The sequence below is a fragment of the Lithobates pipiens genome, unplaced genomic scaffold (assembly GCF_037356315.1).
Source record: "Lithobates pipiens isolate NorthernLeopardFrog02 unplaced genomic scaffold, aLitPip1_a1.2 Scaffold_23, whole genome shotgun sequence".
In the NCBI taxonomy this organism is placed as follows: Eukaryota; Metazoa; Chordata; class Amphibia; order Anura; family Ranidae; genus Lithobates; species Lithobates pipiens.
The window spans coordinates 251,257,185-251,277,443 of record NW_027507785.1 but is presented as its reverse complement, the minus strand read 5'-3'; the positions used below and the strand labels follow the sequence as shown (position 1 = coordinate 251,277,443).

The 20,259-nt window shown below is 44.0% G+C and overlaps 1 protein-coding gene across 1 annotated transcript in view; it reads left to right on the top strand.

The window, feature by feature from the left end:
• LOC143928262 (flavin-containing monooxygenase 5-like) overlaps positions 1-20,259 on the top strand; it is a 168,877-nt gene that overhangs the window by 100,594 nt on the left and 48,024 nt on the right. The window contains exon 6 of the mRNA XM_077453026.1: positions 8,144-8,340. Coding sequence (XP_077309152.1) covers positions 8,144-8,340 — 197 coding nt within the window. The remainder of the gene's footprint in view (positions 1-8,143; positions 8,341-20,259) is intronic.

The following is a 20,259-nucleotide window of genomic DNA, read 5'->3' as shown; positions in this document are numbered from 1 at the left end:
AATCCATACCAGGCCCCTCAGGTCTGATATCAAAAATTAAAGGGAACCCTGCACCAAATTTAAAAAAAACCCTTCAGGTCTGTTATGGATTTTAAGGGGAGCCCTGCTCCAAATTTAAAAAAATTGGCGTAGGGGCCCCCTCAAAATCCATACCAGACCCTTATCCGAGCACGCAACCTGGCAGGCCACAGGAAAAGAGGGAGGATGAGAGAGCGGCCTCCCCTCCTGAACTGTACCAAGCCACATGCCCTCTGACCCCAAAGCACCTTGTCCCCATGTTGATGGGGACAAGGGCCTCATCCCTGCAACCCTTGTCCGGTGGTTGTGGGGGTATGCAGGCAGAGGGGTTTATTGGAATTTGGAAGCACCCTTTAACAAGGGTACACCAAATCCCGGTCTCCCCCCTGTGTGAATTAGTAATAGGGTACCCAATCGTACCCTTTAATTTCACAAAAAAGTGTCAAAGTGGTAAAAAAAAGACAAGAGACAGCTTGGGACCTAAGTCCTTTATTAAAAAATAAAAATGTCCACAATGTAAGTTCACGCCGCCCGACGGACCAAAAAAAAGAAGAAAAAAAGCCGCAACCGATCCGCCTCCTTGGGAGGCTCCTGCCAACTGATGCGTCTTCTTTGTGACAGCTCTTATATAACTGAGAGCAGGGCCACCTGGTGACGAACCGGGTGACCCCTGCCCCCTCTGATGCCACGGTGGCTTCCCTGTGGCATCAGAGGGGGGCGGGGTCATCCGTTTACGTCCTATGCAAAATTAAAACAATACAAACAGGTTATTCAAACAAATTCACATTAAACCAAACACAACACAAAAAAAAAACAAAAAAAAAAAACAAGCCACCCCATCCCACCACAACAACCCCCAACCCCACCCTACTCTTGGAGTATATAGAAAAAAGTAAAATAAGAAAAATAAAAAAGAACAGTATCTAATATTGCACAGTACATAATACATATTGGTTTACAGTAATGCCTAAGTCATGGACTGGAGTCACCTTGACTAGGTAGCATCAAACGTACTCATAGAATTCCTTAAGGAATATGTATGTTTTTCAAAAAGAATAATCCTATTGATATCTAAAATTCACTCAGATACAGTCAGCAGGTAGGGCAAAGTCCACTTAAGAGCAATCTGGGCAACAAAAGTGCGCGTCTTATAGTGTTACCCATAGAAGAGGTATAAGTAGACGTGTCACAGTAGCCCAGTAAACATATAAGTGGTTCAGCCGGAATGTTAATATCCAATAGCTCGTTTAAGGTACTAATCCCCTCCACCCAATATCTTTGGAGCTTCGGGCACCGCCACAGAAGATGTATTAGTGTACCTGTGTTACCACATCTAGCACAGGCTGGCTCAGATCTCAGTCCAATTGCATACAGAAATTGGGGAGTTCTATAGACTCTATGGAGGATAAAAATCTGTGTCAGTCTGTGTGATGGATAAAGAGACACCCGGGGCAAGGACCGGGTAATACCATCCCAGACCTCCTCCAGGATGGGACTGATATCTTTTTCCCAACCAGCCCTGGAGCAGATGGTAAAGTTAAGTAAGAATCTGACAATACCCTATATGTAGCAGAGGTAAGACCTTTTGTTGACCTTGCTTGTACTATCATGTCAAGAACAAAGATGGGGGGAAGAACATCCTAGCAGAAGAGAATTGGGCATGTAAAGCATGTCTTAGTTGAAGGAATTGATAAAACCATTTTGACTGTAGAGACAACTCTCCCCTGAGCTCTTCAAAGGATTTAAGTATACCATTCTCATATAGCTGAACTAAAGTTGTTATTCCAAATTTTCCTCATCTCTGAAAGCCTCTAAGAGCCAAAATTTGAGGAAGTTTATCATTTTCCCATATTGAAGTGTATCTGGTAGGATAAGAGACACCCAGCCTTTTTTTTAACTGTATCCCATATTTTAGACATTAACGTACAGGTGGGCATATCGGCGAGCGAGTCATCCCCTCTTGCACCATCTAAAACATGAAGTGGTAGCCGACCCTTAAATGCATATCTTCTCAGACTCCCATCGGCAAAATGCTGTAGTTGGGATGCAAAAAAGTAAATCCTTGGATTAGGAACTGCCAGTCCACCCGCATTTTGGGGTGTTGTAAAGTCTCCAGTTTAATACAAGGGGTTTTGTTCTGCCATATTAATCGCCTGAATATGGTGTTAACCTTGATTAAAATCCACATGGTTATCCAAATTGCAGTTGCCTTGTGTAAAAGCTGAGTCATCCATATCATCCTGATTAAGTTGATACAGCCCAGGTTTTACTTTGGTTTTCAAATCTAGAAAGTAATGGAAGTATATTAGCCACAATATATGACTGTGGGGAGTCAGAAATAGTTATACCCAAATATTTTATGGAGGACACAACCTTAATCACTTCCAGACAACCGCACGCTGATATACATCCTAACTTTGAAGTGGGATATCAATATTATGGCAGAAGCTAGCTGCCACAACCCTGGTATCCTCTTCTTCAGCAGGCGGTGCAATTTCCGATAATAGTGGTTGCTGTGGCGAATTCATCACAAAATCACTTTTATTGGCGACGGGAGAGGCCCCCCTCCCGCCGATCTCCGGTGCCTGGAGGCGATTAGATCCTTCTTCTTCCTTGGTATGGAGACGAGTGAGGGGAAGATGGCCCCCACTCGTCTCCATACAATTGCGGGGCGGAAGTGATGTCAAAATATCACTTCCACCTATAGCTCTTAAAGGGACTTTTTTTTTATTTTTATTGTATTTTAGTGTAAATATGAGATCTGATGTCTTTTTGACCCCAGATCTCATATTTAAGAGGTCCTGTCATGCTTTTTTTTTGTATTACAAGGGATGTTTACATTACCCCAAGGTCTAAGTTCTAACTTGATCGTCAAGCCAGTCCTGTGCTTCCTGGGGAGTTTGAAGTATTTGTACATTACCTTCACAGACCACTCACAGACGAGCAGGATATAACAGAGTATTTTAACCCCTGGAGTAACAAGGGCTTTCATCACTTCTTGAAAATGTGCCCTTCATTTCTGAGCCTCTGGTGAAAAGTTGGGAAAAAATATGATTTTCGATCCATTATATTTAACATAGTTTAGAGCCCGTGCCTGTCGCAGAATATTTTCCTTGTCTCTATAATTTAGAAGACGTATTACAAAAGGGGTATATTTCCCATTTTCTGAGGGCGGCTAGGGACCCGATGGGCACGTTCTATTACAAGTAGACATGTGCATTCGTTTTCGTCCGAATGCATTTTCGTCCGAATTTCAGCTATTTTCGTTTTTGTTTTGACAAACGATAACGAAAGCACAAAATCCGAAAAGCGAAAGATCCGACATAAATAAATGCTTTATTTTCGTTTTCATTGTTACAACAGTTCGATATAGAATAGGAGATTCGACATGACTCTGACAATAACAATCTGTCTATAGAACCTGTGGTCGAATGTGCCTAACCTTACCTCTATTAGTCCAAGATTATATAGAGAAAATATTCGACAGAGAAAAAAGATTTGGCAGAGAGAAAAGATTCTGCAAGTTACTGCCCTAAAAAGTGTTTGGGGACCCGGGTCCTGCCCCAGGGGACATGGATCAATGCAAAAAAAAGTTTTAAAAACGGCTGTTTTTTCAGGAGCAGTGATTTTAATAATGATTAAAGTGAAACAATAAAAGTGTAATATTCCTTTAAATTTCGTAGGGGGGGGGGGGGGGTGTCTATACTATAGTATGCCTGTGAAGAGGCTCATGTTTCTGGTGCTTAGAACTGTCCCTGCACAAAGTGTCATTTATGCAGGAAAAAAAGTCCTTTAAAATCACTCGCAGCTATTATGAATTGTCGGCTCCCGTAATACAGAGAACACTCATTGAAAGTCATTGATAAAAAAATAAATAAATAAAGCGTGGGGGTCCCCCAAATTCAATTACCAGGCCCTTCAGGTCTGGTATGGATATTAAGGGGAACCCTGCCTCAAATTTAAGAAAAAATTTGACGTGGGGTTCCCCCTAAATATCCATAACCAGACCCTTCAGGTCTGGTTATGGATATTAAGGGGAACCCCGCGTCAAATTTTAAAAAAAATTGACGTGGGGTCCCCCTAAAAATCCATACCAGACCCTTTATCCGAGCACGCAACCTGGCAGGCCGCAGGAAAAGAGGGGGGGGACGAGAGAACGGCCCCCCCTCCCTCCTGAACCGTACCAGGCCACATGCCCTCAACATTGGGAGGATGCTTTGGGGGTCTGTGACCCCTCAAAGCACCTTGTCCCCATGTTGATGAGGACAAGGGCCTCATCCCCACAACCGTGGCCGGTGGTTGTGGAGGTCTGCGGGCGGGGGGCTTATCAGAATCTGGAAGCCCCCTTTAACAAGGGGACCCCCAGATCCTGCCCCCCCCTGTTTGAAATGGTAAGGGGGTAAAAAAGTACCCCTACCATTTCACAAAGAAAGTGTAAAAAATAGTTAAATAAGACAATCACACTTTTGAAAAATTCCTTTATTAAAAATAAAAAAAATAAAAAAAAGATTCCAGCGGTGGTAATCCACTCTTGCTATCCAGCGACGGACGGTCATCTCTCCAGCGATGGCTCATCTCATCCAGCGCAGCGAATCCATCCTTCTTCTGTCTCCATGGAGGAGACACTGCAGGGATTGCGGCGGCCTGACGTTTCTTATATAGGGAGGGCGGGGCCACCCGTCACCTGACCCCGCCCCCCTCTGACGCAAGGGGAAACCCGGGGTTCCCTGTGACGTATGGTAGTCAAGGACAACAGACATACAGTGGTGTGAAAAAGTGTTTGCCCCTTTCCTCATTTCCTGTTCCTTTGCATGTTTGTCACACTTAAGTGTTTCGGAACATCAAACCAATTTAAACAATAGTCAAGGACAACACAAGTAAACACAAAATGCAATTTGTAAATGAAGGTGTTTATTATTAAAGGTGAAAAAAAATCCAAACCATCATGGCCCTGTGTGAAAAAGTGATTGCCCCCCTTGTTAAAACATACTATAACTGTGGTTGTCCACACCTGAGTTCAATTTCTCTAGCCACACCCAGGCCTGATTATTGCCACACCTGTTCACAATCAAGGCATCACTTAAATAGGAGCTGCTTGACACAGTAAGGTCCACCAGAAGATCCTTAAAAGCTACAGATCATGCCGAGACCCAAAGAAATTCAGGAACAATTGAGAAAGAAAGTAATTGAGATCTATCAGTCTGGAAAGGGTTATAAAGCCATTTCCAAAGCTTTGGGAATCCAGCGAACCACAGTGAGAGCCATTATCCACAAATGGCAAAGACATGGAACAGTGGTGAACCTTCCCAGGAGTGGCCGGCCGCCCAAAATTACCCCAAGAGCGCAGCGACGACTCATCCAAGAGGTCACAAAAGACCCCACAACAACGTCCAAGGAACTGCAGGCCTCACTTGCCTCAGTTAAGGTCAGCGTTCATGCCTCCACCATCAGGAAAAGACTGGGCAAAAATGGCCTGCATGGCAGAGTTCCAAGGAGAAACCACTGCTGAGCAAAAAGAACATCAAAGCTCGTCTCAATTTCTCCACAACACATCTTGATGATCCCCAAGACTTTTGGGACAACATTCTGTGGACCGATGAGACAAAAGTGGAACGCTTTGGAAGGTGTGTGTCCAAGTATATCTGGCGTAGAAGGAACACTGCATTTCATAAAAAGAACATTATACCAACAGTAAAATATGGTGGTGGTAGTGTGATGGTCTGGGGCTGTTTTGCTGCTTCAGGACCTGGAAGACTTGCCGTGATAAAAGGAACTATGAATTCTGCTGTCTACCAAGAGATCCTGAAGGAGAATGTCCGACCATCTGTTCGTGTACTCAAGCTGAAACGAACTTGGGTTCTGCAGCAGGACAATGATCCTAAACACACCAGCAAGTCCACCACCGAATGGCTGAAGAAAAACAAAATGAAGACTTTGGAGTGGCCTAGCCAAAGTCCTGACCTGAATCCTATTGAGATGTTGTGGTATGACCTTAAAAAGGCCGTTCATGCTCGAAAACCCTCTAATGTAACTGAATTAGGACAATTCTGCAAAGATGAGTGGGCCAAAATTCCTCCAGGACGCTGTAAAAGCCTCATTGCACGTTATCGCAAACGCTTGGTTGCAGTTGTTGCTGCTAAGGGTGGCCCAACCAGTTATTAGGTTTAGGGGGCAATCACTTTTTCACACAGGGCCATGATGGTTTGGATTTTTTTTCACCTTTAATAATAAACACCTTCATTTACAAATTGCATTTTGTGTTTACTTGTGTTGTCCTTGACTATTGTTTAAATTTGGTTTGATGTTCCGAAACACTTAAGTGTGACAAACATGCAAAGGAACAGGAAATGAGGAAAGGGGCAAACACTTTTTCACACCACTGTATAATAGGGTAAACTTACATTTGTCAGAGCGGTCGGCCTGCGACAATAAATCCCAATCTTCATAGGACAGGCGGCAGATCTCCAGCCATGCATTGTCCCTCTTCTGCTGGTCTCTGTATATTTTTTCAGTTTTGGCATATAAGCATCTTCTCTCCCTTATATACCGGATGAGAGACTCGTTGTCCACAGCCTCTCTTCTGTTCACTGCCCTGACTCTGGTAGACATTTTAAAGTATATAGCAGAGAGCTTTTGCAGTGTATAGAAGACTGAAAAGGGAGCAAAACGAAACTAAAATGTGTATGGGAAGGAGGGGCTGCCTGCAGCGGGGGCTGGGTAAATTCCTTTACTTCCTGTAAAGTAGCCTGCAATATGAACAAGGGAGGCGACTTCCATAGAAAACAATGGGTACAAGTCGCCTAGAAGTCGTTTCAAAGTAGTACAGGAACCTTTTTTTCAAGTCGGAGCGACTGCGGTAGTGTGTATTAAGACAGCTCCATTGACTCACATTAATTTTATCAACAGCGCGAATTGGAGGCGACTTGAGGCGACTTGGGGCGACCTGAAGTCGGATCGCAGTCGCCCCTGTGTGAACCGAGCCTAAGGCCGCGTACACACGGGCGGATTGTCTGCCCAACTAAGTTCGTCAGACAATCCGACAGACAGTCCGTTCAAAATTTGCATGAACGGACTTGACCACACACGATGAGCAGACAGTCCACTGAAAGTGTGCGCGATGACGTGTACAGCACGTACGATGGGACTAGAAAAACGACTTCCTATACACTGCAATGCAACCTTTGGCCGTGTAAATCCTTTCTGAGCATGCGCCATACTTAGTTCGTCCAACTTGCCTACACACGAGCGGACTGTCCGCTGAAACCAAGTTTGGACGGACAAAACCAAGTTTGAACGGACAAAATTTCGGAAATTCCGTAAGACTTTGTTCGTTAGACAGTCCGCTGAAAAAGTCCGCTGAAGCCCACACACGAGCGGATTGTTCGCTGAAACACGGTTCAGCGGACTAAGTTGGACAGACAATCCGCCCGTGTGTACGCGGCTTTAGTGTACTGCTTAAGTTCAATTAATATTTCTAAGCATTCTCTGACTCAAAACACAGCAAATCTTCAAATTTGAATTCAGGTCCACTTTAAGGTGAATCTTTGACAGTCTATTTGTAAGAAATAGTGTTAGGTTAGTCAAGTGTGTTTCTAGCTCTTCATACGTCACCTTGTTGGTTATATCTAATGCCGCGTACACACGGTCGAACTGTTTGACGTACTTAGTCCGTTGAAACACATTTCAGCGGACAATCCGCTCGTGTGTGGGCTTCAGCTGACTTTTTCAGCGTGCAGTCTGGAGTACTAAGAATTTCGGTTTTTCCAAAAATCTGTCCGTCGTACTTTGGTTTCAGCGGACAATACGGTCGTCAGTATGCTAGTTCGATGGACTAAGAATGGCGCATGCCCAGAAAGGATTTACACGGCGGAAGGGTGCTTTGCTGTGTCTTGGACTTCCTATTTCTAGTCCCGTCGTACGTGCTGTACACGTCATCGCGCAAGCTTTCGACGGACTGTTTGTGTATCCGTGTGTGGTCAAGTCCGTTCAGTGGAAACTACGACGGATTGTCTGTCGGATTGTATGACGGACTAAGTACGCCATACAATCGGCTCATGTGTACGCGGCATAAGCCTTCCAAAGCTACATTACAAGAATTTCCAACATTTTCTCCACTGTTTTTTAGGTATTCCTCAGCACCAGAAGAGGGGCCTGGTTGATAAATCGTGTTTGTGATAATGGATTTCCATTCGACATAGTTATGACCACTCGCTTCAATTCCAATATTCTAACTGCTTTTCCAAAGTTTAGTAACAATTTCATGGAGAAAAAAGTAAACAACAGAGTTGACCACGACAACTTTGGTCTAAAACCTAGACACAGGTAATGAGATGTTATTTTCTTTATTCAGGACATATTCTTAAAAAGGTCAAAATTCGGAAAAGTGAAACTAGAGATGGATGATATATATATGTATTACACACACTATCACAAGCATGAAACTACAGACATGGCTGGCTTAAATCAGGTTTGGTCTCCACCATGGTTTGGCCACATCACAAGCAGGCAGAGAGTCTATGGAGCCAAACTGGACAGTAGTCAGAGAACCAGTAACATCAGGCTGGATAGGAAATGACATGTCACTGGAGTCAAGCTGGATAGCTAGAATGCAGGCTGGATACAGAGTGGCTTGAAGAAAATATCGAAGGCCCCACCTGGCAGAATGGGGCAGTCTAGCAAAAGGATGGATGGGAGTTCATAGACAGATTTGAGCAGATGTAGTTGCAGTAGGGTGAGGCCAGGTTACTGAAAGCCAAATATGAAAAGGCAGGAGGTTCAATTGGCCTGGGCTGGGCTGGACCGGAATAACTGGTGTAGAGGCAGACTGGACAGCACTGGCGGGTGTGGAGGCAACAGAACTTGAGGACAAGTTAGCCTGGATGTGTAACCCAAAGGGCTTGACTTTTGAGGACTTAGAGTGAACACAGGTTTTTCAAAGTTTTACATAGGAACAGGAGTCCTTATGGAGAGAAGACCACCAAAGCCTGCGAGAAACCAAAGAAAAAGTTTTAGTAATCCCTGTGTGCCCGGCCATCTTAGCGGCATTTGTGTTTCTTAAAGCACTTTAAGCTTAATTAATGGGGACAAGGACCTCTTCCCCCACAACCTTCGCTAGTGGTTGTGGGGTTCTGTGGTTGGGGGGCTTATCGGAATCTGTAAGCCTCCTTTAACAAGCTGACCCCCAGATCCCGGCCCCCTCCCTATGTGAATGAGTATGAGGTACATAGTACCCCTACCCATTCAACTAAAAAGTGTAAAAAGTGAGTAAAGACACAGCACATGTTTTTGACAAGTCCTTTATTAAAACATTTTTAAAAATGTCCACCGAAGTAGACCCAACATCAATCACAACACCTGCTGCTTTTGTTGAAGGCTGTCGCTGTCTGCCTGCTCTGCCAGCTCACATTTCTTAACCATTCTCCAACCGGTGCACGCCGATGTAGGTCGGCAGAATAGTAAGGACAGGAAAATGGGCGTACAGGTATGTCCCTTTAAATTTGCCGCTGTGCCATTGTGTGCGTGCCGGTGGCGGCGCGCGCGCCGGTCGAGACCTCCATGAGTCCGATCGCCCGTGATCATCTCACAGGGAGAAAGAACAGGGAGATGATAAAGTAAAGAAGCAAAGCAAGCATCTCCCTGTTCTGCCTAGCAACAGTGACACTGATCTCTGCTCCCTGTGATTGGAGCAGAGATGTGCTGTAGAATACCTACTGTGCAAAAAAAGTTTGGTGATAGTAGGCGGTGCTGTGGTTGTGAATTAAATAAATTGCTATATAGACCAATAAGTGAACAATTGCAATGGAGCATGAAAATGACAACATATATATGAACCACAGTGATTCTAAAAAAAGTATAGTCCATATTCTTCAGTGAATATTTCAAACCGAAACTTGATTGTTCAATCAAAATGTGCAGTTATCCTTCACCTTTTGTAAACATCCATCAACACCCAACGTGTTCATATAAAATATATCAATTACTTTTTATTAAAGCGGAGCTCCACCCGATTTAAACATATAATCTAAAATGCATATACTAACTTTCAGCTATCCAAAACGGTAGTTTTTTTTTTTTTTTTTTTAACAGTACCTTTTTTTTTTTCTGCTGACATGCTAGACTTCCGTTGTATGTGATTGCGGATATGGACGGGGATATTGCGGCTATTTCGCAATATCCCCTACCCGCACTGTCTCCTGGGAGCTGTCATAGTTCCCAGGAGTCAGTGCGGCGGCCTGAGCTGTTGTCTGCGCTCCGAATTGAAGTCACTGCGCATGCGCGAGATCAAAAGAACAGAGCGCAGTGCATGCTGACTCTATAGTGACACATTATCCCAGAAGAGGATGCCTGTGGGCTTCACATGCAGATGAAAACCGCAGAGCAGATGCTATAACTTCATTTATATAGCTAAAATCGATATGGTAAAGACTTATAAAATGGGACAAGTGAGTACTAATTATGATTAATTTAATCAATGTCATTGCATTTAAAAAAAAAAAACTATTTAGGCAGTGGAGCTCCACTTTAAGAAAATGCACTTACTTTCAATTCTTAAAACAACAGTACTTACCGTATTTATCGGCATATAACACACACTTTTTCCCCCTTAAAATCGGGGGAAAGTTGTGGGTGCGTGTTATACGCCGATCCCCACTGTCTGCGAGTCAAAAATACCGAGCGCGGCCGAAAAATACCAAGCGGAGCCAAAAAATACAGAGCGCCGCCGAAAAATACAGAGTGCGGCCAAAAAATACCGAGCCGATTGCTCGGCTCCGCTCGTAGTCCCGCCTCCCTGCTGTTTCTCTAGCGAGCGCTGCCGAAAAAGACCGAGCCGACTGTACTGTGTACTCGGCAGCGCTCGCTAGAGAAACAGCAGGGAGGCGGGACTACGAGTGGAGCCGAGCAAGTTGGCTCTGTCTTTTTCGGCGGCGCTCACTCGGTCTGTCTCGGCGGCGGGAAATTTAAACATGGCCAAGCTGCAAATGACACTGCAAAGCTGCAAACAGCGTGGGGCAAGCTGCAAATGACACTGATCATTCTGCAATGATGGACAAAGCTGCAGATGCACACTGATAAGGCTGCATTGACTGGCATTTAAATGTAAGTTTTTTTTTCCTTAAACTTCCCTCCTAAAACTTTTTTTCCTTAAAATGCCCTCCTAAACTTGGGGTGCGTGTTATACGCCGGTGCGTGTTATACCCCGATAAATATGGTAAGTGGTATTCACAATTCACAAATAGAAAAATAAAAAGAAGAAAGAAAATAAACCACATTCTCTCTTTTATCCCTCCACCCCTCCCCCCTTCTTCCCCTTTTCCCATCCTCTCCTCTCATTCATCCTACATTCTCCAACCGCTCTTCCGTCCCTTCATCATTTACATCCATCATTCATTAACTGAGGTTATTCCAACTCCAACCATCGCTTCCATATTCTCTCAAATTTCTTAGAATTACCTCTCTTCATGTATGTATATTTCTCCTTCCCAATCGTATTTTTTACCACTTTCATCCATTCTACTACAGTCGGGGGATTTTTTGCTTGCCATTTTTGTGTAATTAGTTTCCTCCCTTGGAACAAACATCTGGTTATTGCTGTCTGTGTATATGCTGGCATACCATTCTCTTCTATATTAGACCCAGTAGACAAATCTTGGCCTCTGTATCTAGCGATGTCCCAAATACAGAATGTATTTCATCCATTATTCCCCTCCAATACCTATGCAGCCTGGGGCATCGCCAGATCATATGTACCAAATTGCCCCTCCTGTCCGCACACCTTTGACACTCTGCATTGGGCCTCCTCCCAAACATAAACTACTTCAAAGGCGTGTTATATGACCTATATACCAGGTACAAATGGCATACGATCTGCGAGAGAGAGAGAGCTAAATTACACCGTCCAGCCACCGAGATAGGGAGGCGGTTCCCCACCCCGCTTTTCTGCTTCCAATTTGTCATATGTGGAACTACATTAACTGTTATATACTGCCCTGGGTCTCTTGTTATATTGACACCCAGATATCTAATTTAACTAACTACTCTTATTTGAGTTACTTGTTGCGGAAGAGGTTCTATAAGGGGATCTATTGGCAAGAGTACAGATTTTTGCCAGTTAATTACCAACCCAGAAAAATGTGCAAAACCTTTAACTATCCCCATGGTTGCCCCCAGAGAGGACTGCGTGTCCCCTAAGAACAGCAAGACGTCATTTGCGTACATAGCAATCTTTTCATCTTTTCCTCCCCCATTTTTCTTTTAAATCCCTGTACCTCTTGGGAGGGTCTTGCAATGGCTCCATTGCAAGGAAAAAGAGCAGGGGCGACAATGGACACCCCTGTCTCGTCCCCCTCTCCAACTGGATGCATTTGGAGCACTCACCGTTTATTCTCACCTTGGCCCTGAGTCTCTTATATAGTATTCTTATCCACTGGATGAAGTTGGAGCCAAATTGAAATTCTGCCAATACCTTCCACAAATAATGCCATTCAAGGCTATCAAAGGCTTTAGCCACATCCAATGACAAGACAGCTCTGTTCCCTCCATTTTCTATCTGCATGTTTCGATATACTCGTCTTATATTAAATCTGATTTTTCCATTATTTTGGTAATACAATTATTGTTGCTTCTGTCATAGATGATGGTAGTTTCCCTTCCTCAGCAGCTCCATTGAACATCTCCAAAAGTTTGGGGAGCAATAGGCCCCCATATCTTTTATATATTTCTATTAGCAGACCGTCTGGCCCCGGGGCTTTCTGATTCACATCTGCTGTTGCCTTTTGTAACTCTTCTAATGTCAATGGGGCATCCAGTCCCTCCCTGTCTTCTTTTTACAGTGAGGGAGTTTTCAGGCTTTCAAAAAAATCCCACATTTCCCCTTCTACATTTATTTGCGGTGTACTATACACATTTTCATAATAACTTTTAAATGTGTTCACTCTTTCTGGGGTAGTCATTTTAATTTTGCCTTCCTTATCCCAAATTGCTGGTATGGTGGCTGAGGGTCTATTTGCCTTAGCTATGAGGGCCAGGATTCTCCCCACTCATTCTCCCTCCCCAAAGAAACTCTGTGTCTGAAACAATCTTTTATTTTCCACTTTCTCCAAAACTAGTTTCTTATATTCTTCTTGTCTCTCCACCCACTCCCCGTATCTGTTTAGGGTCGGTACTTCCATGTACCGCACTTCTGCCCATCTCACATTCTCTCTTGCTGTAATTTCTTTCACCTGTGATTGCCTCTTAACATGGAAATTTTCTGTATCAGCACTCCCCGAAGAAACGCCTTCAGGATGTCCCAAGTTATTCCAATGGAGTTGACCCTGAATTTAGATTTATAAACTCCTCTAGGCTGGCTGCAATTTCCCCGGTATCCTCAATTATTTTGAGCCAAAAGGGGTTTATTTTCCAATCCCCTCTATGATAGCTTGTCCTTATTTTTATTGAGAAGACTACGGGTGAGTGGTCCGAGATCCCCCTTGGTTCATAATCTACCTCCTCCATTATCTTCAGAGCTTCGTCGTTACATAGTATAAGATCTATTCTGGACAAAGTGGCATGTGTCCTAGAGTGGCAGGAATACTGTTTTACCCCCGGATGCCACCTCCTCCAGACATCCACAAGTCCTGTCTCCTCACAAAATCAGAACAGTGGGCCACTGAATGCGTCATCAACAAGGGCCCTCTGTGGGAACCTATCCATGTTCTTATTCATAGTCATATTAAAATCCCCTGCCACTATAACCGGCACCCCTAGCTTGTCCACAATAAATTTCATGAAATCATCCAGGGTCTCCGTGCCAAATGCAAGAGGGATATAGACATTAGCTAACACGCACTATCTATCTTCAATTACACAAAAAAGAAAGATATACCTTCCAAACAGTGGATTTTAAACAGTATAGGCATTTTTTTTTTACTGTGTTTCATAGTTATACCTGCAAAAGGGGTCAGCCTCAAGTGATCCTGCAGGAATTCATTTTCTGACTAAAGTTCCACTTTAAGGCGTTGAAATAATAATACGTATGACATATATAACAATATAAAAATGGTAATTCTCTACATACAGAGTATCACATACAATTATTTAGAATTGTCCATTACTGAAATACTTCTAATGTCCTTTGCTGCAATGGTCTCTTCTATGCATTCCACTTACACTTATGTGAATAACACTCCTGCTAATCTCACTCAGACTGTGACTACTATAGAAATTACTATGTTCCTACTTATCTGAAAGAAGACAATAAAACCTGAAAACATTAATCAGTGTTATCACCAAAGATGAAACAATGCCTAGATCAAAATCCTACAAACTTAAGATATCTAAATATTTGACTAGCAACAAATACCACTGTTTATGAGCGAAAGAAAGCTTCACTTTTTTATAAGACACAGTTTCTGTTGTCAGCAAAACTTTATAAATTTAAGATTAAAATGTAACATGTGTTACAAGGTCCATAAGTATATAGAATGTCATTACAGTTTATTTAATTACACTTTACACATGAGCACATTGTGCTCATGTCTCCATAAAACATTTTTCCCCACATCAATAAATGTAAATTATAATTGGTGACCAAAAACAAGCCATATATCTGGGATAAGGCTAAGCCAATGTTTAATAAAGTAACAAAGCTGTAGATTGATTCCACACTATATATCTATATCTATATATATATATATATATATATATATATATATATATATATATATATATATGCACACATACTCCTTGTACATATTCCATTGTACAAGTATTATACTTAAATGTTTGGTTGCAGATTTACATCGCATGCTATTACTGTGTATGATCCCCAAAAATCCCAATTTTAATATAATGTTATTAAGGAGAGCCCCTCCTAAAATATGTCTCATGTATAATGTATATTGCACCTATAGCTTCCAGGTCTTTCAAAATGTTATTAGTTATCTAGAGTTTCTGTCAGGAAACCACGAGTGCTCATTTCCCTGTGCCAGCTGCCAATCTCCGTTCCTCTAATGCTAATATGTGTGCGTCAAATCTTAGGCAAAAACAAGTGAGGTCCGGAAACAAGCATGCGCAATGGCGCATCCATATAAGCAAGTGAGCGTTAGTGTGCGCATGCGCACACACCAACCAATCCCGGAGCATGGCTCTCTATTTAAATGAGCAGCTTACCCAGTGTCAGTCCTGGATTGTCTTCAGCTCGTCCCTGTGTTCCTGTTTGCTGTCTTGCATGATTGATCTTGATCCTGAACACCTGGCTTCCTTTGACCATTCTCTTGGATTATCCCTGCATCCTTGTCTGCCTCTGCTCCTTGCACCCTGGCTTGGACTTCTGGCCATGGCTCTTTCTCCTGATCTTGTACCACACTGCAAGTCTGTTGCCAACCTCTGCCTGTCCCCAACTACGAGTCTGCCTTCTGATTGTGTACCTTGCTGCCAGCCTGCTGCCAACTTCTACCTGTTCCTGACTCTGCAAGTGATTCTGCTAAAGACTTCTCCTGAACGAGTCCAGGGACCAGTATCACATTCCCTCAATGAAGGTTCTGGTATTCCTGATCTCCAGTCACCAGTCTGCGAGCATATGCACCCTTCAGTTGCCCTAACAATTCCTATCTCAACCTCCAGGGGTGCTAGGACCGGGACCGTGCAAGAGGCCACCATCGTCATTTCGGGCTCCACTGTAAGGTATGTGGCAGTACAATCCAGCCACATGGAGTCCAAAAGGGGGGCCTCAGCTATGGAAGCACTGTGCCAACAGATCGCAAACCTCACCCAGGCAGTCCAGGGCCTGCAAAATGGCTACCAGCGACTTGATCAAAGAATGGAGTCTCTCACCCCAAGCACCCCAATACACCTGACAGCCACAGCACCCGCACCACCTGCTTCAGCATCCACACCCACAGTAGTGGTACCACCCCCAGAGCCATGGGTTCCGGCTCCTGAGAGGTTTACAGGGGACCGCAGCAAGTTCCGTGCCTTTAGGAATGCCTGCCAGTTGTATTTCCTGCTGCAACCCTGCACCTTCTCCTTGGAAAGCACCAAGGTGGGGGTCATCATCTCGCTGTTTCAGGGTGAACCCCAAACCTGGGTTCACCACCTGTTGGAACAAGCCAGCCCTTTGCTGAACACTATGGACTCCTTTTTGAATGAAATGGCAACATTTTATAATGACCCCCAGCAGACCACCACAGCCGAGGCCAGCCTCCACACACTCCAGCAGGGTCATAGGCCTGTGGAGGACTATATGACAAACTTTAAACAGTGGAGTTCTGATACACAATGGAACGACGCCGCTCTCCGCTATCAGTTCCGCCTAGGACTCTCAGAGGCACTTAAGGACTAACTGGACCGTGTTGGGATTCCCAATTCTTTGGAAGATTTGATCCAACTGTCTATTCAGATCGATTGCCGGCTAAGAGAGTGAAGATCTGAGAGGACCAGCCAGTACCGACCCATCTGGATGCTACCCAGGGTACCTAGCAACCCACCTATTCCTGCTTCTCCACTACCTACTGCCATTACTGAGGCTCCAGAGCCAATGCACATAATGCCTGCTTCATTTACCACTGACACCGGAGGAAAAGCAGCGCCGCCTAAATAATCTCTGTCATTATTGCGGAGGAGCCAGTCACTGCGCAAACATGTGCCCCAACAAGACTCATAATTTTGACTCTTCTCCTCATGATCCTTGTACATTGACTCTATCAAGGTCTGCTCACATTGCTGTTCCTGTCTCTCTACAGCTTCCAGAAGGGGCATTCCAGGTCCAGCCAATAATTGATTGAGGCGCCTGTAGCTGTTTTATCGATCATGCCTTCATCCTGCAACACAATGTTCCTCTGCAACCCAAACAACAGAGACTGTCCATACGATTAGCTGATGGGCCAAACATAAAATCTGGGCCCATCACCCACAAGACTCAACCTCTGCCCATTGACATTTTACCAAACCACCAAGAACTGTTATGTCTGGACGTTATCTCCTCCCCACTTTTCCCAATCATTTTGCGGATGCCATGGTTGCAAGCCCATAATCCTCAGATTAATTGGACTACCAGAAAGGTAGTCTTCCAGTCTTCCTACTGTCTCCGCAATTGCCTCAAGACCCTACACCATTCAGCCCCAGATATTGTCTAAAACCTGTGTCCGAATCCTAAGAACTTGTTCCAGCCGTATACCATGATTTCCTGGATGTTTTTGACAAACAGAAGGAGGACACTCTTCCCCCCCTCATCGGGCTTATGATTGCCCGATTTAACTTTTACCAGGGGCAGAAATTCCATTTGGAAGGATTTTCCCCCTTTCAAAGCCTGAACTCCTGGTTATGAAGGATTATGTCAATAAGAACGTCAGGAAGGGGTTCATCCGACACTCCTCTTCACCGGCTGGTGCAGGCATATTCTTTGTTGAGAAGAAAGATCACTTGTGTGGATTACAGGGAATTGAACCGGATTACCATTAAAAATCGTTACCCCCTTCCTTTAATTCCTGACCAGCCGGCAAAAACTTTGAAAAAACAAAGTTTTTGCCAGCTGGTCTGAGCGAGTGCTGTGAATGGTGGGCAATACTAGGAAGTGGGCAGGCTTGTGTGGTTAGTTCCTCCAACGAACACCGCCAGCTCCTGTGAGCCTATGGACTGCTGTAGACCAGGAGAGGAGATTTTTTATTGATATGTCTGAATACGCTGGACGTCTGTTAGTGTAACTTGATCTCTTTTTAAAGACTTTTTATCAATTAGAATTACACTAGAGCTGGCATGCGCTCTCCCTTGTTTTATGTTCACAGATCAGTGTCTGCTACCCAGTGGATTTAATGGAGAGCTGCAACACCTAGAGAGGAGTACATACATATAGACTGCTGATTGCTGGATCAGGAATATTGGGGACAGCACTCAATTTGGTTTGTTGTTGATGAATATCGCCTACATGCCCGGGCCCAAGAATGTAAATCCCAACACGCTATCCTGCATGTTCACATAAGTCGAAGTTGCACCCCAACCGAATACCATCCTATAGGCTGGAAATTTTCTATTAACTCAATCCGATTTAATATTGCAGATCCGTCAAGCATCCAGGGGAGTTTCTCTGCCCCCGGACACGAACTTTCAGGAAAATGATGGTGTGACGGAACCAATCCCACACTCCGATTGAGTGCTTCCATCAGTATACCGCTTTCTAAGTCTGAATATCAGATATTCCAACCACTCACAAGCACAAAACAAGACGACACTTGCTTAGCTGCTCAACATGGACTCATTTATTAGAACCAAAATGACAAGTATTTATAATACAGTAGAAGACTAAAACCTAACCTAATTAGCATGATCTAATTATCTAAATCAACACTCAAACTAGCTGACTGAGGGATAAGACTTTTCGGCTCCTAGCTCACTAACAATTTAATAAACATTACCATAAACATCAACACAGGGTTACTTAGCCCAAACAACAATGTGTGGAATACTATTACAAGCCAGACTAGACTAATTTACATTATACAAGCCAACAGACAGGTGGCTGGAGTTCATGACATTAGCATCTGACAGTGTGTGTCCCTACAGCATGAGGCAACACACATTATATATACATATATACAGCATTGAATCTGACTAGCACAGATTATAATGGGATTCCCATTCACCCTGTGCCCCTTAAAATCCAAGGCCCATAATCAGTCAGCAAGAGGCTCGCATTCAGTCCTCTCAAAAAGCCTGTGTCCCGGCTAGGTCTGTCACAGATGGACTCTACTGGCAGGATAATAAAGTTTTTTATACCACAGAATCTGCGCACCACCATCTTGAAAATGTGCCATGACTACCCTTTGGCTGCCCATTTCGGGGGATACAAGACCATGGACTTGGTCCAAAGACATTTCTGGTGGCCCAACCTAGCAAGGGATTGCAGGAAATATGTCAGTTCTTGCCTAACCTGCCTCAGGAACAAGAATAGTAAAAACAAAGCATGGGGATTACTAAGGCCACTGCCCATTCCTGAGAGACCCTGGGATAAAATCGGAATGGATTTTATTGTGGAGCTTCCCCCTTTTGAAGGGTTTTCATCCATCTTTGTGGTGGTTGATCGCCTCTCCAAGATGGCACATTTGATCCCCATGAAAGGGACCCCATCAGCAACGGAAAATGCTAAAGTTTTCATCAAATAAATTGTTACACTGCACGGAATTCCTAGTGACATTGTCTCAGATTGTGGATTGCAGTTCACTTTGAAATTTTGGAAAGCACTGTGTGAAGCCCTGGGTATCAAATTCAGTTTTTCTTCAGCCTACCACCCTCAGACCAATGGGCAGACTGAGCATACTAACCAGACACTGGAACAGTACATACGTTGCTTCACCTCGTTTACCCAGGAAGATTGGGCCTTACTGCTATCTTTGGCAGAATTCGCATTTAATAACTCTGCCCATGCGGCCACTAACCAATCACGTTCTTCTCCAATTATGGGTTTCACCCCTCTTTTTTAACAACACTGATTCTGGACTCTCCTTTTTAAGCTGTCCAGGATAGACTGAACTTCTTAGCTACCAATAATCAAGTACTGAGAGAGACCATTTCCAGGGCACAAGAAAATAACAAAAGATTCTTCAACAAGAGGAGGAGGGGGGAACTGGATTTGAAGGTTGGTGACCATGTGTGGCTTTCTACAGTGAACCTAAGATTAACATGTCCGTCCAGGAAACTGGGAGCTAGATACTTGGGACCTTTTCCAATCAAGAAAAAGATCAACCAAGTGGCTTATGAACTTGAACTTGCTGACTCATTTAAGATTCACCCTGTGTTTCATGCCTCCCTACTAAAACCCGACGTGGTAAATCTCTTTCCGGGTCGTGAAGTGGGACCCCAGAAGCTATAATGGTGGATGGAGAGGAAGAGTTTTAGATCAAGACCTTTGTAGATTGCAGGAAAATGCAAGGATAGAATCAATACCTAATCAAGTGGAGAGGTTTTGGTCCAGAGGAAAATTCCTGGGAGCCTGAGACAAATCTCCTTGCCCAAAGACTTATACAAGCCTTTCATCGCTCCCATCCAGAAAAGATGGCTCAGATGGGCATCCGGGGGCTGCCCCTAGGGAGGGGGCAATGTAATGAAACCACTAGAGCAAGTGCTCATTTCCGTGCAGCAGCTGCCAATCTCCATTCCTCTAATGCTAATATGCGTGCGCCAAGTCTCAAAAACAAGGGAGGTCTGGAACAAGCATACGCAATGGCGCATCCATACTAGCAAGTGCACGTTAGTTTGTGCACACATGCA